The sequence below is a fragment of the Girardinichthys multiradiatus genome, chromosome 12, assembly GCF_021462225.1.
Source record: "Girardinichthys multiradiatus isolate DD_20200921_A chromosome 12, DD_fGirMul_XY1, whole genome shotgun sequence".
Taxonomy (NCBI): Eukaryota; Metazoa; Chordata; class Actinopteri; order Cyprinodontiformes; family Goodeidae; genus Girardinichthys; species Girardinichthys multiradiatus.
Window position 1 is genome coordinate 4916433 of NC_061805.1, and position 13517 is coordinate 4929949.

General features: G+C 40.8%; 1 protein-coding gene across 4 annotated transcripts in view; it reads left to right on the forward strand.

Moving 5' to 3' along the window:
• The window catches only part of LOC124877366 (cyclin-dependent kinase 1-like), a 110334-nt gene that overhangs the window by 75988 nt on the left and 20829 nt on the right, over positions 1-13517 (forward strand). For 2 of the 4 annotated variants that reach the window (XM_047380484.1, XM_047380485.1), the window contains exon 1: positions 1193-2540. The exons of 1 other annotated variant lie outside the window; for it this stretch is intronic. In XM_047380484.1, coding sequence (XP_047236440.1) covers positions 2280-2540 — 261 coding nt within the window. In that variant the 5' untranslated portion in view covers positions 1193-2279. Of the gene's footprint in view, positions 1-1192; positions 2541-9304; positions 9422-13517 lie in introns of those variants that run through there. One more of the 4 variants, XM_047380487.1, reaches the window with a different exon arrangement.

Below are 13517 nucleotides of genomic sequence, written 5' to 3' on the forward strand. Positions count from 1 at the left end.
TCCATAAAGCTTTTCAGCAGATGGAAGCATGAAGTGCTCCAAAATCTCCTGATAGCTAGTTGCATTGACCCTTCCCTTGATAAAACACAGTGGACCAACACCAGCAGCTGACACGGCACCCCGGACCATCACTGACTGTGGGTACTTGACACTGGACTTCTGGCATTTTGGCATTTCCTTCTCCCCAGTCTTCCTCCAGACTCTGGTACCTTGATTTCTGAATGACATGCAGAATTTGCTTTCATCCGAAAAAAGTACTTTGGACCACTGAGCAACAGTCCAGTGCTGCTTCTCTGTAGCCCACGTCTGGGGAATGCGGCACCTGTAGCCCATTTCCTGCACACACCTGTGCACGGTGGCTCTGGATGTTTCTACTCCACACTCAGTCCACTGCTTCCGCAGGTCCCCCAAGGTCTGGAATCGGCCCTTCTCCACAATCTTCCTCAGGGTCCGGTCACCTCTTCTCGTTGTGCAGCGTTTTCTGCCACACTTTTTCCTTTCCACAGACTTCCCACTGAGGTGCCTTGATACAGCACTCTGGGAACAGCCTATTAGTACAGAAATTTCTTTCTGTGTCTTACCCTCTTGCTTGAGGGTGTCAATAGTGGCCTTCTGGACAGCAGTCAGGTCGGCAGTCTTACCCATGATTGGGGTTTTGAGGGATGAACCAGGCTGGGAGTTTTAAAGGCCTCAGGAATCTTTTGCAGGTGTTTAGAGTTAACTCGTTGATTCAGATGATTAGGTTCATAGCTCGTTTAGAGACACTTTTAATGATATGCTAATTTTGTGAGATAGGAATTTTGGGTTTTCATGAGCTGTATGCCAAAATCATCCGTATTAAGACAATAAAAGACCTGAAATATTTCAGTTAGTGTGCAATGAATCTAAAATATATGAATGTTAAATTTTCATCATGACATTATGGAAAATAATGAACTTTATCACAATATGCTAATATTTTGAGAAGGACCAGTATAGCGCCAATTCACAACACACTTCACAACAGTTAAGTACATACATTCCAATTAATCCTAACAATTGAACAGTGCAGTCGGAGTTAGCTTTTTATTCAAATTGGATAAATAGTTTTTCTATCTAAGGAAACCCAGCAGATTGCATCCAGTCAGTGACTTGCAGCATTCCCTCATACTGAGCATGCATGTAGTGACAGCGGAGAGGAACAACTCCCTTTTAACAGGAAGAAACCTCCAGCAGTACCAGGCTCAGTGTGAGCGGCCATCTGCCACGACCGACAGGGGGTTTGAGAGAACGTGTGTTTCATTATTAATTTTGTTTGATGAAAAAAGCCCCAGCATAAGGTCAAAAGGTGGATCGATGAAGGATTCCATGACATCTTTTATCAAGATATAGCACATGTATATGAAACAAATATATGGTACCAATATGTGAAAGTCATTGCTAAAAAATTAAATGTCTCTGATTGCTTTGTATGCTCCAGACTTCCTATTTCTTCCAGCCAACCTACACTAATAGCCAGACCAGTCCCAACACCAGAGGACGTGTGTTTCATAAGGCAGAGCCTCGAAGGAAAGTGAGAATTTTCGTTTGGTACTGGGAGTAAACTTTACTAAATTCCACACCTGTAATTTCACAATTTTTAACAAGTTAAATGTCACTGCTCCTGTCTTTTAACTATGTCGAACTATTAGCAAGTTCTCGGTTCCCTCATTGTGTAGACGGAAGGTGTTCTGTCCCAGTAGGTGCCCTCTCGAGCCGTCTGTGTAAATTGTAATCATATTACAATGCTCATAACACACCCATGGAAGAAAGAGGTACATTTGCTGTAGATGTATGTTATTATATGTGCGGCATGCATTGTGCATACAGCTACCTTAAAATTGGAGTGGTGTTTGTGCACCTGTGTATGTAACTGACCATACTGTTATTATCACCCGAGCATTTTCCACTCTAAACAGAATTAAAAGTGAACTCTTTCAAGTCAAACCACATGATAGTATATGGGGAACAGATGTCCCTGACGAGTTTAAACATAGATCAACAGGAGATAAGATTTTGATTATAGGTCGGGGTTATATGTAAATGCCTCTGATAAAGCTCTTACAGGAATGTCCAAGGAAATAACAGCACTCCGCACAGTGTTACTGCAAAACAGGGTGGTGTCGGATTTGGTAACGGCCCCGTCTGGGGGAGTTTGCACTCTTCTGAATGAGACCTGTTGCACCTACATCCCTGATGAAACCGGAGATGGTCACACTGTGAATGAGGCGTTAGCTTAGCTCTAAGAGATAAGGAAAGGTATGCAGCAGGATCCACACCCGGGACAGGGAGGCCTGTTCTCATGGCTTACCTCTGGACCATGGTGGCAATTGCTATTGAAAATCATGACTCCTTTTCTTATAATATTAGTGCTGTTTTGCCTTTTCACCATGTGTGTCATTCCTTGTATCAGAGCAATGATTTCCAAGATGGTTGCAGGCATAGTTGGAACAATGCTGTCCCAGGATTACCAGCTGTTGGAGAGAGAGGATCCAGATCCTGATGACGACACAAAAATTGTTGTAAGCATTAAAGGATGAACTAAGTTAATGTTGGCCAACATACTAGTGATAGCCCACATGCTAATGTTAGCATTTGAGCTTGGTTTAAACTTTATTACAATTTTTTCAGATTTTCAGTTTTATAATGTAATCCAATGATGGAATGTTCATGCTGCTAGAGTGCACACTAACCTTTTGAATAACCTGAGAAAGGATGAACTAACTCTCCTCACTTGCTCAATTTTCACTCTACCTATACAAATTATACATCAAAACGTAGGATTCTCTTTCGCTATTAAGAAAATGTCAACCTCATTGAAGTGGTTTTTTGGTAACACGCCCCAAAGCAACGCAAAGTCAAGACACCTTGAATGGGCCACCTATAGGAATTTCACAAGAAATCAGAGCAAAAAATCCTTAAACTCACATGTTTTTGAATCGTCGCCTCTCGTAAACCATTCAAGCTAGGGACATGAGCCTTGTGCCAATTTATCTTCTGACCTTGCTGGTGCTCAAAGTCAAGGAATTATTTTGATACATTTTACGGTTTTATAATAAAAAAAGGTTTGTTCAAGAGTACCAAATCTGTCCTTCCTAAAAAAGCTTAAAATGAGAACATTTGAAGATGATCGACTTTTTTTACACTCTCACTTCTCCTACATGGATTATTGTAAACACATGAAAATCTCCAGTATTGTTTCTCATGCCTGCTGATACCTTTTACCGTTTTCTCGTGAAGTAGGTTTGTTTCAGAGTAAAAAATCCACCTTCGCTAAGGTTAAAAATGTTCAAAATGATTGACTTTTTTACAGGGTCATACCACCTGGACAGATTTTTGTAGAAACATGAACATTTCCATGATTGTTCACCAAAGCCTGCTGATTAATATGGTGCATGAATCACATCCATAGCCCTTATATTTTCCAAGTTATTAGACGTTGTTCAAGAGCACGTTCAGGCATTTTTGTCCTTTTTTTCATTTTTCTCTTTTTTTTTTACCAAGCGTTGCACCTTATTATTATATTTTCAACAAAAAATGATTGATATTATCCTTCCCCTGTTCGTTCTGTTAAAAACGGTTCAAGAATGACATCAATAGCCCTTACAGATTCCGAGTTATGGGCAGTAGTTCGGGAGCATGCGCCTCCATGTTAAAAAGCCATGCCAGGATGAGACACAATGTTGTGCTGTGTGTGTGAGAAACAGCAGGTGTCAAGTTACACTGACACTCTTTGCTGATTGGCTGATTCATTCCTCACTGTTCTATTAATATTTTTGTGTATCTCCTACTGTATATGTCTGTCTGTGATTTTGTCTATTTTTCGGCCTCTGTTCTCTCCATGTCTCACACTTAGACACACACCCACACAGAACCCCAACCCCCCCACACACACATTCATGGTTTACTATCTTTTTGAGGACTCTGCATTTACTTCCATTAATTTTCAGTAATTTCAATGGCCTAAACCTAACCCTTCCACAAACCCTTTCACCATCTTCATAGGAGGCAACTACATGGTGGCCATTTTATGCTGGCTCCTTAAACAGCATGTAGTGCTGTTCCAACACCTAGACAACACTGTCTATCTGTGATTCTCTTTTTTTCTGCTCTCACTGTCTCTCTCTCACCATTACACACACACACATGCACACACACACACACACACACATATATTCCTGTTTTACTGTCTTTGTGAGGAGTTTGCATTGATTTCCATTCATTTTTATTCATTTCTATGGCCTAACTCTGACCCTACAATTAACCCTGTGACCATCTCCATAGGAGGCAACATGATGGCGGCCTTTTTGTGTTGGGTACTTAAACAGCATGTACTACTGTTCCAACACCTAGACAACAGTGATTAATCTGAAAGGGCAATTTCATAGACTTTTGCAAATCGGCACTTGTAAGCAATATAGATGGACTAAGTTAATGTTTGCCAACATGCTAGTAATAACATGTTAATGTTAGCATTTAATCTAAAATTAGCATTTAGGCAAATATTAGCTTATAAGTCTAAATTGACATACTGAATGGAATGAGCCAATGTTAGCCAACATGCTAGTGACAGGGCACATGCTAATGTTAGCATTTGGGCTAACATTAGCATTTAGGGTACCTTTAGTTTATAAGGCTAAATTGACATATTGAATGGAATGAGTCAATGTTAGCCAACATGATAGTGATAGACCACATGCTAATGTTAGCATTTAATCTAATATTAGCAATTAGGCTAATTTAAGTGTATGAGGCTAAATTGACATATTGAGCGGAATGAGTCAATGTTAGGCAACATACTAGTCATAGCCCACATGCTAACGTTAGCATTTAATCTAACATTGACAGTTAGCATAAAATTCACTTACAAGCCTAAATTGACATATTGAATGGAATAATTCATTGTTAGCTAACATGCTAGTGTTAGCCGACATGTTAATGTTATCATTTAGGCTAACATTAGCAATTAGGCTAAAATTTGTTTATGAGGTTAAATTTACATTTTGAGTGGAACAATTCAATGTTAGCCAGCATGCTAGTGTTAGCCCACGTGTTAATGTTAGCCTTTAAGCAAACAGTAGCATTTAGGGTAAGTTTAAATCCCAAGGCTAAATTAACATATTGAATGGAATGAGTTAATGTTAGCCAACATACTAGTCATAACCCATATGCTAATGTTAGCATCTAAGCTAACTTAATTATAACTTATATTATTCATTATATTTAAGCAAATTTTCTGCAGTCAACCTCAGATTGTATCTGCTAGTTTACAGCAAGAATTCGACTTACAAAATTCACACTGCATTTTCAGAGGAAATGCAATTTTTCTAGTTACATTAGTATTTTAATCTTCATCCCTATTACCAGATGCTAAAGCATCTCCAAGATCCTGTATATTTGCTCAGTTTAGACAACAAAAGAGACACAATTGTGGTTCTGTCAGATGGCCCCACCTTTGAGTTGAGATCTCTGTGGTAAATGTTCTTGTAGTGCAGGTAGATCATTCCTCTGCTTATGTCACAAGCCAGGTCCACCTTCTCTCTCCAGCACAGGGGAACATCTTTCCTGGCCAGAAGCTCCTCCAGACAGCCACCGTTTACATACTGAAACATGTAGCCAATGTTCAGTTTAAGGAATGTTTTAAAGACATCCATTAGAGGTCAAAGAAAGTGAGGTCAGAAAAATAACCGTACAATTACACTTAATGGGTAATGGATGTACACCCACAATAAGTAATCACGCTATTTAACAAGCACTATCGTCTCTTTCCTGAATCACACTTAGTTCAATTCAATTCAATTTTCAATTCAGTTTATTTATATAGCGCCAATTCACAACAAATGTTGTCTCAAGGCACTTCACAAAAGTCAGGTACATACATTCCACTTAATCCTAACCATTGAACAGTGCAGTCAGATTCAGTTACTTACTCAAATTGGATAAAAAGTTTTTCTATCTAAGGAAACCCAGCAGATTACATCGAGTCAGAGATTTGTAGCAGTCACTCCTCCTGGATGAGCATGTAGAGACAGCGGACAATCACTGGCGTTGACTTTGCAGCAATCCCTCATACTGAGCATGCAGTGACAGTGGAGAGAAAAAACTCCCTTTTAACAGGAGGAAACCTCCAGCAGAACCAGGCTCAGTGTGAGCGGCCATCTGCCACGACCCACTGGGGGTTTGAGAGAACAGAGCAGAGACACAAAAGAACACAGAAGCATTGATCCAGGAGTACTTTCTATGGGAAGGAAAAGTAAATGTTAGTGGATGTAGCTCCTTTAGTCATTTCTTCTAGAAAGAAAGAACAGATAAACTTTGAGCCAGTTTTCAAGGATATAGTCTGAAAGAGAGCACATATAATTAGTTACAGTAAAAGCTCAGTCAATTGCTATATCTAGGAGAGAGAAAGGGTTAAACACTGAAAGACAGGGCCAAGTGGATCATCTGTAGAAGGTGAGCATTAATTTGTTGCCAGCAGAAGCTTGGACAATGCCCCTCTCCAGAAAGGTGTCACAGGTAGACACAGAGTCAGGCCAGGTGTCGCTTCTAGGAAGAGAAAAGAGAGATAACATAAAGTTAAAAACTGAAATAACAGCAAATAATGCAAAATTGAATAAGTGATAAGAAAAAGTTCATCAAGAGGGATTAAACAAAAGATAAATTGGACCAAGTAGCCTAGACCCCAGCACATATAGATCTTGATGATGTGGGTACTTTTACTTATCTGGGGGAAAACGTTGTTAAGCAGGTGCAAATGTGTGGCACACATCAGGAATGCAAGAACAACATTTAACCAACAAAAGAAAATCTGGACCTCAAGGGTATCTGTCACTTTGAACAAAGTGAATATTTTCAGCATCAATGTCAAATTAATGCACCTGAGAGTTGGAGGACAACAATAATAGCCATGAAAGTACTGAAAAACCTCATCAATAGCTGTCCCTGAAAGATACTGGCCAGATAGTCAGCAACCTACCAACCAACTGCCTGTGGAAAAAGATATTCTCAAGAGACAATGGCATTGGATTAACCATACTCTTTACAATCCCTGTCAAAACACCCCGAGGCAAGCTCTAACCTGACACCAAACATCAAAGAGCAGAGGTGCCTTCTAGGAGAGTCATTGAGCATCTGGGTGGTATAATAAGTACAGAAATACTTTTTTTAGGAAGTTGTAAAACAAAATTTCAAGTACAGGTCAATAGACACAGAAAATCATTGGAGATAAGTTCCCTAACTTATCTCCAATGAATCCTCGGAATCCACATTTGCCTATGGCCAGCCCATGTCTTATCTAATCCAACATGTATGGGATCACCTCAGCTGTTAATGCTAATCCACCACATTTTGAAAACAGCTTATGGCCAAAGAGCAGTCGGAGAGGGCTGACCGACTGTATGACTCTGTTCACACTGAATTATCCTTGATTTCAGGCCTAGGGGGGGTCCACACAATATTGATCTGGGAGAATCAGTGCCCATGGTATCAACACCATAACAACTGGAAAGCTAGAGGTTCAATGCCAGCTTCCATAACCTTCCACATGACAATGCACACTAGTCCATTCGAGTGGTTGTTATGACTAGAAAAGCCTATTATAAGTTCATTTATCATACTGTGGTCAATGTTATACAGTCACGTCACTTTCAGCATGTTTAGATTCATTTCCACAATTCTGTCTAGGTGCTTAATTTTTTTCAATGAGTATGTTTAAAGAACATTACTCCCCCTCTCCCCCCAACCCAACATATTATATGCCTGCTTTTGCATTTCAGTGCATATGATATGATGCATTGGGTAAATCATGCTACGTAATAGTTAGATGAAAGCTAAACAAAGCTATTCATTACATTTTTGTAAGAAACTATTTAAATATTGCAACACAATGATGGGGTAGACTGGAAATCTGTCCATTCTGGAGTCCTGAACAGCTGTCCAGTTCAGAGCTGTCAAAAAGTTACACTGAGCTCCTCTAACAGCCAACAACAGCGGGGGACATGATGCCTGTAAAAGCAGCTGAGAATGGACGTGTGCGTCAGAGCAGAGTGCCAGCTCCAAATTCTGTACATAAGCACCATCATATAGGTGGAAGCAAATTGACATGAGAGAGACTTAAGTTAGCATCAGTATCTGACTTTTTATTAAGAATGGGCCAACAATAACAACAACAAGCGCTATTGCTTCTCAAGCAGAGAGCTGATACATGTGTCTGTTTCCCTCAGCTGGACGCAGTTAAGTATCTCTGCTGCTGTAATTATTTGGAAGCTGAAGCAACAAAAGTTTGCCCGAATAAAAAGAGAAACCCCAGCATAAATAGCACCATTTGTAGTCAGAGTAACGGTGAGCAGTAAATTAAGAGGGAAGATGGAGGGAAAGAAAAGATTAGTGGGAACATGGAGGGAAAGAAAAGAGAGCCCTAAAATAATGGATTGAAAATATGAAAATCACTCAGTCTTTTTGATGCTGTGTAACTGTCAGCAAATGTAATGTTGTCTTAGAGTTCAACCAAATCATTGATTTGCCCAGCAAGACACCAGATCACAGTTTACCCTCATGAGCCTCAACAGGTTGGTCATGATGAAGGGCAAACAGCAGAGGACATTACACCTGTTGGGCCCACAGCCATAGATTAAAAACATGGACTGAACTGTACACAAAAGCTGGTCTGAACCTCTGCATCTTTAAATCACACTATCCTAGGTCTAACCCAGCCCAGAAATGAGGAATCACAGCTAGAATTCCAGTGAAGTCTCCGAAACAAAAACTCCTTGTTCCAACATAGCTGCCTCTTCCACACGACTCTGAACCAAGAGCTGGACAGGATGAGGCTCCGCGTGTGAATGTCTCCTTGCGAGCGAGAAGGCATAACTTTTCAAACTTGGATCCAAAATGTCTTCAATCTGACGGTTGAATACCCGCCGATCAAAAGCAACTACAAAGTTATGTATGATCTGATGCTCAAAATGCTCTAGCATTAATATGAAAGGGGGTAATTCAGACAACTTTCCTTTCTGAGGTCTACAGAGATATTAAATATAAGGATAATGATAATTACAACACACCTGAGATACTGATACCTATAGGTAAGTGCCCAGGCAGTGATAGAAACCTGTAGAAGACCTTTGAGTCAACATCAAGCTGGATTTTTTGATGACGATGTGAAAAAATATTTTTTCATCCAGTGCTGGCAAATTTGAAGTATTAAATATTACCTGTCAAGACATTTTAAAAATAACACATGTATAGATAATTCAGAAGTTCATCAAATTGCATCTTGTTTCTGCAGCCTGTTCATGTCTACATCTGCGCAGAAGACAGTGGTGTTAAATAAACCTTACAAATTGTCAGCGTTGTGGGTTTGGTGGCAGGACTAAAATGCAGATCATGGCGAGGAGGTCGCATGGTGAGTAGGTGACGATTTAATTTAAAGAAAACTGACTTACAGGCAAGTAGGCAGGGTACAAGGTACAGACAAGTAGTCCAAGTGTAAAGTCAGGAGGCAAACGGCGACAAAACCACAAGGAGGATCTCGGAAAGACAACTAGGGAAGCGACGTGTCATAACATGTTGAACCAGCGGGGAATGATGAGCACAACCAGGTATATAAGCAGGGAGACGAGGAGAATGGATCAATGAGAGGAAGACTAAGATGATCAGAGGAATGGTGGGAACAGGTGCGAGAACCATATGTAGAGACTGAGGGAATGAGTGGTTACTATGACAACAGAGCAGAGGGAATGCAGGGACACGAGGAACTAAACTAGACTGAAAACGTAAACAAACTAGAAACCAGGAAGTGGGAGACTGGGTAAGAAAGAGACAATAAATACAGAACTAGCAGGGGGGAGCCGAGAACGTGAAGACCTAAGATAATAGATGACCTAAACAAAAACAATAAGTGGAAACTAAACTTAGCAGGAACAAATAATCAAATAAAACTAACTGCCAGAAAGGAACTGCAACATAAGGGACTAACACAGATAACTAAACTAGAATAAATAAACCAAGAAGGACAAGATAAATATAAGGAACTAATACAGAAGGGAATTCTACTACAAGCAAAGCTGGGGAGAACAACTAATCTAAAGGGAAACAAACCACAGCGTAAACAATAACTGAAAGGGATCTAAGGACAAGGGGAGGAACTACTAAGGGACACAAGTGAAGGAAAGTTGGAACACAGAAAAACAGAAAGACATAAATAAACCAGTGAGTGGGTGGACTTAAAGAATACAAAGAACACGGGAAGAATAAATGACAGAAACTATAACCAAACTAAGAATCACAACATCAGAAAAAAGCACTTCCCCACAAAACCAAAACAAAGCCAAAACTGGCAGATCCTGACGCAAATATGGTAATACAGTCATAAGAAGAACAAATTTAGCTTTTTTAACGAAAGGTTTAGAGAAAATGTTAGTTTACAGCTGCTATTTAACTGAGTGTTTGTCTTTTCTTTCACAATTCTGTGGTGGGCTATACAGGTCCTTCTCAAAATATTAGCATATAGTGATAAAGTTCATTATTTTCCATAATGTAATGATTAAAATTTAACATTCATATATTTTAGATTCATTGCACACTAACTGAAATATTTCAGGTCTTTTATTGTCTTAATACGGATGATTTTGGCATACAGCTCATGAAAACCCAAAATTCCTATCTCACAAAATTAGCATATCATTAAAAGGGTCTCTAAACGAGCTGTGAACCAAATCATCTGATTCAACGAGTTAACTCTAAACACCTGCAAAAGATTCCTGAGGCCTTTAAAACTCCCAGCCTGGTTCATCACTCAAAACCCCAATAATGGGTAAGACTGCCGACCTGACTGCTGTCCAGAAGGCCACTATTGACACCCTCAAGCAAGAGGGTAAGACACAGAAAGAAATTTCTGAACAAATAGGCTGTTCCCAGAGTGCTGTATCAAGGCACCTCAGTGGGAAGTCTGTGGGAAGGAAAAAGTGTGGCAGAAAACGCTGCACAACGAGAAGAGGTGACCGGACCCTGAGGAAGATTGTGGAGAAGGGCCGATTCCAGACCTTGGGGGACCTGCGGAAGCAGTGGACTGAGTCTGGAGTAGAAACATCCAGAGCCACCGTGTACAGGCGTGTGCAGGAAATGGGCTACAGGTGCCGCATTCCCCAGGTCAAGCCACTTTTGAACCAGAAACAGCGGCAGAAGCGTCTGACCTGGGCTACAGAGAAGCAGCACTGGACTGTTGCTCAGTGGTCCAAAGTACTTTTTTCGGATGAAAGCAAATTCTGCATGTCATTCGGAAATCAAGGTGCCAGAGTCTGGAGGAAGACTGGGGAGAAGGAAATGCCAAATTGCCAGAAGTCCAGTGTCAAGTACCCACAGTCAGTGATGGTCTGGGGTGCCGTGTCAGCTGCTGGTGTTGGTCCACTATGTTTTATCAAGGGCAGGGTCAATGCAGCTAGCTATCAGGAGATTTTGGAGCACTTCATGCTTCGATCTGCTGAAAGGCTTTATGAAGATGAAGATTTAATTTTTCAGCACGACCTGGCACCTGCTCACAGTGCCAAAACCACTGGTAAATGGTTTACTGACCATGGTATCACTGTGCTCAATTGGCCTGCCAACTCTCCTGACCTGATATTGTGAAGAGAACATTGAGAGACTCAAGACCCAACACTCTGGATGAGCTAAAGGCCGCTATCGAAGCATCCTGGGCCTCCATAAGACCTCAGCAGTGCCACAGGCTGATTGCCTCCATGCCACGCCGCATTGAAGCAGTCATTTCTGCCAAAGGATTCCCGACCAAGTATTTAGTGCATAACTGTACATGATTATTTGAAGGTTGATGTTTTTTGTATTAAAAACACTTTTATTTTATTGGTCGGATGAAATATGCTAATTTTGTGAGATAGGAATTTTGGCTTTTCATGAGCTGTATGCCAAAATCATCCGTATTAAGACAATAAAAGACCTGAAATATTTCAATTAGTGTGCAATGAATCTAAAATATATGAATGTTAAATTTTCATCATTACATTATGGAAAATAATGAACTTTATCACAATATGCTAATATTTTGAGAAGGACCTGTATTAGCCAGGTCTGACCTTTAGAAGACAGTCCCTCTGTTTTATAGTGTCATTCATTAGTTCAGACATGGAGAAAATAGGACATTATTTTCACATGTATGACACAGCCAGTACTTAGTCAGAACTTGCATCTTCAGTGTTGCCACTGGTCTGTAGGCAGCCTTATGGAGCAGTTTTCATTTTGTCTTTTAATCAGTGTGGAGAGACATTTCGTTTTCGCAATGTCATGTTTTAGATTTTTCTCATCATTAATGTCTCTCTTAACTGTGCCACATAATGTACGTTAGCAAGGAATTTTTTGTAGCCTTCTCCTGACTGATCACTTTGTACAGTAATTCTTTTGGTCCTTTGTAACATGAAAATGTGAGGAAAATACTAGGATGACTGAATTTTATGTTGGGGTAATCACATTTACTATAACTGGAAGCACATGCGAAATCAACAAAACTAATGCTACGTTCACACTGCAGGTCTTGAGGCTCAATTCAGATTTTTTCTAAAATCTGATTGTTGTGCACTATCATCCACCTTACTCTTTTCTTTCTGCTCTCCGTGGAGGAGGACGCTTTTTCTCTGTCTCCCGCACCCCTCCCATATGTGCCCTGCTTCAGCTCTGTGTCTTGTCTTCTTTTTGGAGCCTCTTTTTGCATATCTTCAAAAATTCTGAGTTATGGATTTGGTCAGCTGGTCTCTCAATGCAATTGATCAAATTTTCTCGAAGAGAAGACAGGGTGAAGGAGAGCCCTCTTGTCCGGGCGGGACATTTTTCTCTGGATACACAATGGACTCCTGGCAGAAGTGGAGGATTGTGTGTCTGTCGATAATGTCAGTTGAGGATGTGGAAGATGTGTACATAATTGGATGTTTGATATCAGGATTTCTGCTTTTTGGAGTCAGCGGTTACCTGGCATATCGAGAAATTCGGAGAATGTCAGCAGCTGTTCTGGCAATTGTGAGGCTGCCTGGCATGTGTGATGGGATCTTCAGGGCGATGAGCACTCAGACTGAGATGTTATGTGAGCTGAATCGCAGACTGGATGTGATCCTTACACAGGATCGCAGGCAGGTTGCGGTTCCTGGACTCAGGGGTGAAATGGTATAAATCTTGGAGAAAGTTGTTCGCTTGGATCTGGCAGAAAGACCAGGAATTTGGCTATTTGGATTCGCCTTTGAGAAGCACCAGTGAGACTCAAGGCTGACGGAAAATTAAGAGTCAGCCTAACCCAAATAATTATTGTTTTTCCGAATCTGGCTCCCCTGCACGGCCTTGATGGCTGGCTATCATCAACCTCTCCTGGAAGTTATGTAAACATGACGCTCTGCTCCCTCTGCCCCCTCCCTTCCCTGAGGACATCTGTGGACCTGCTTAGAACGGCCGGTTGATGAACATTCCAACGTACCATCAAGGACAATGGCCTCTGTGACAGTGCT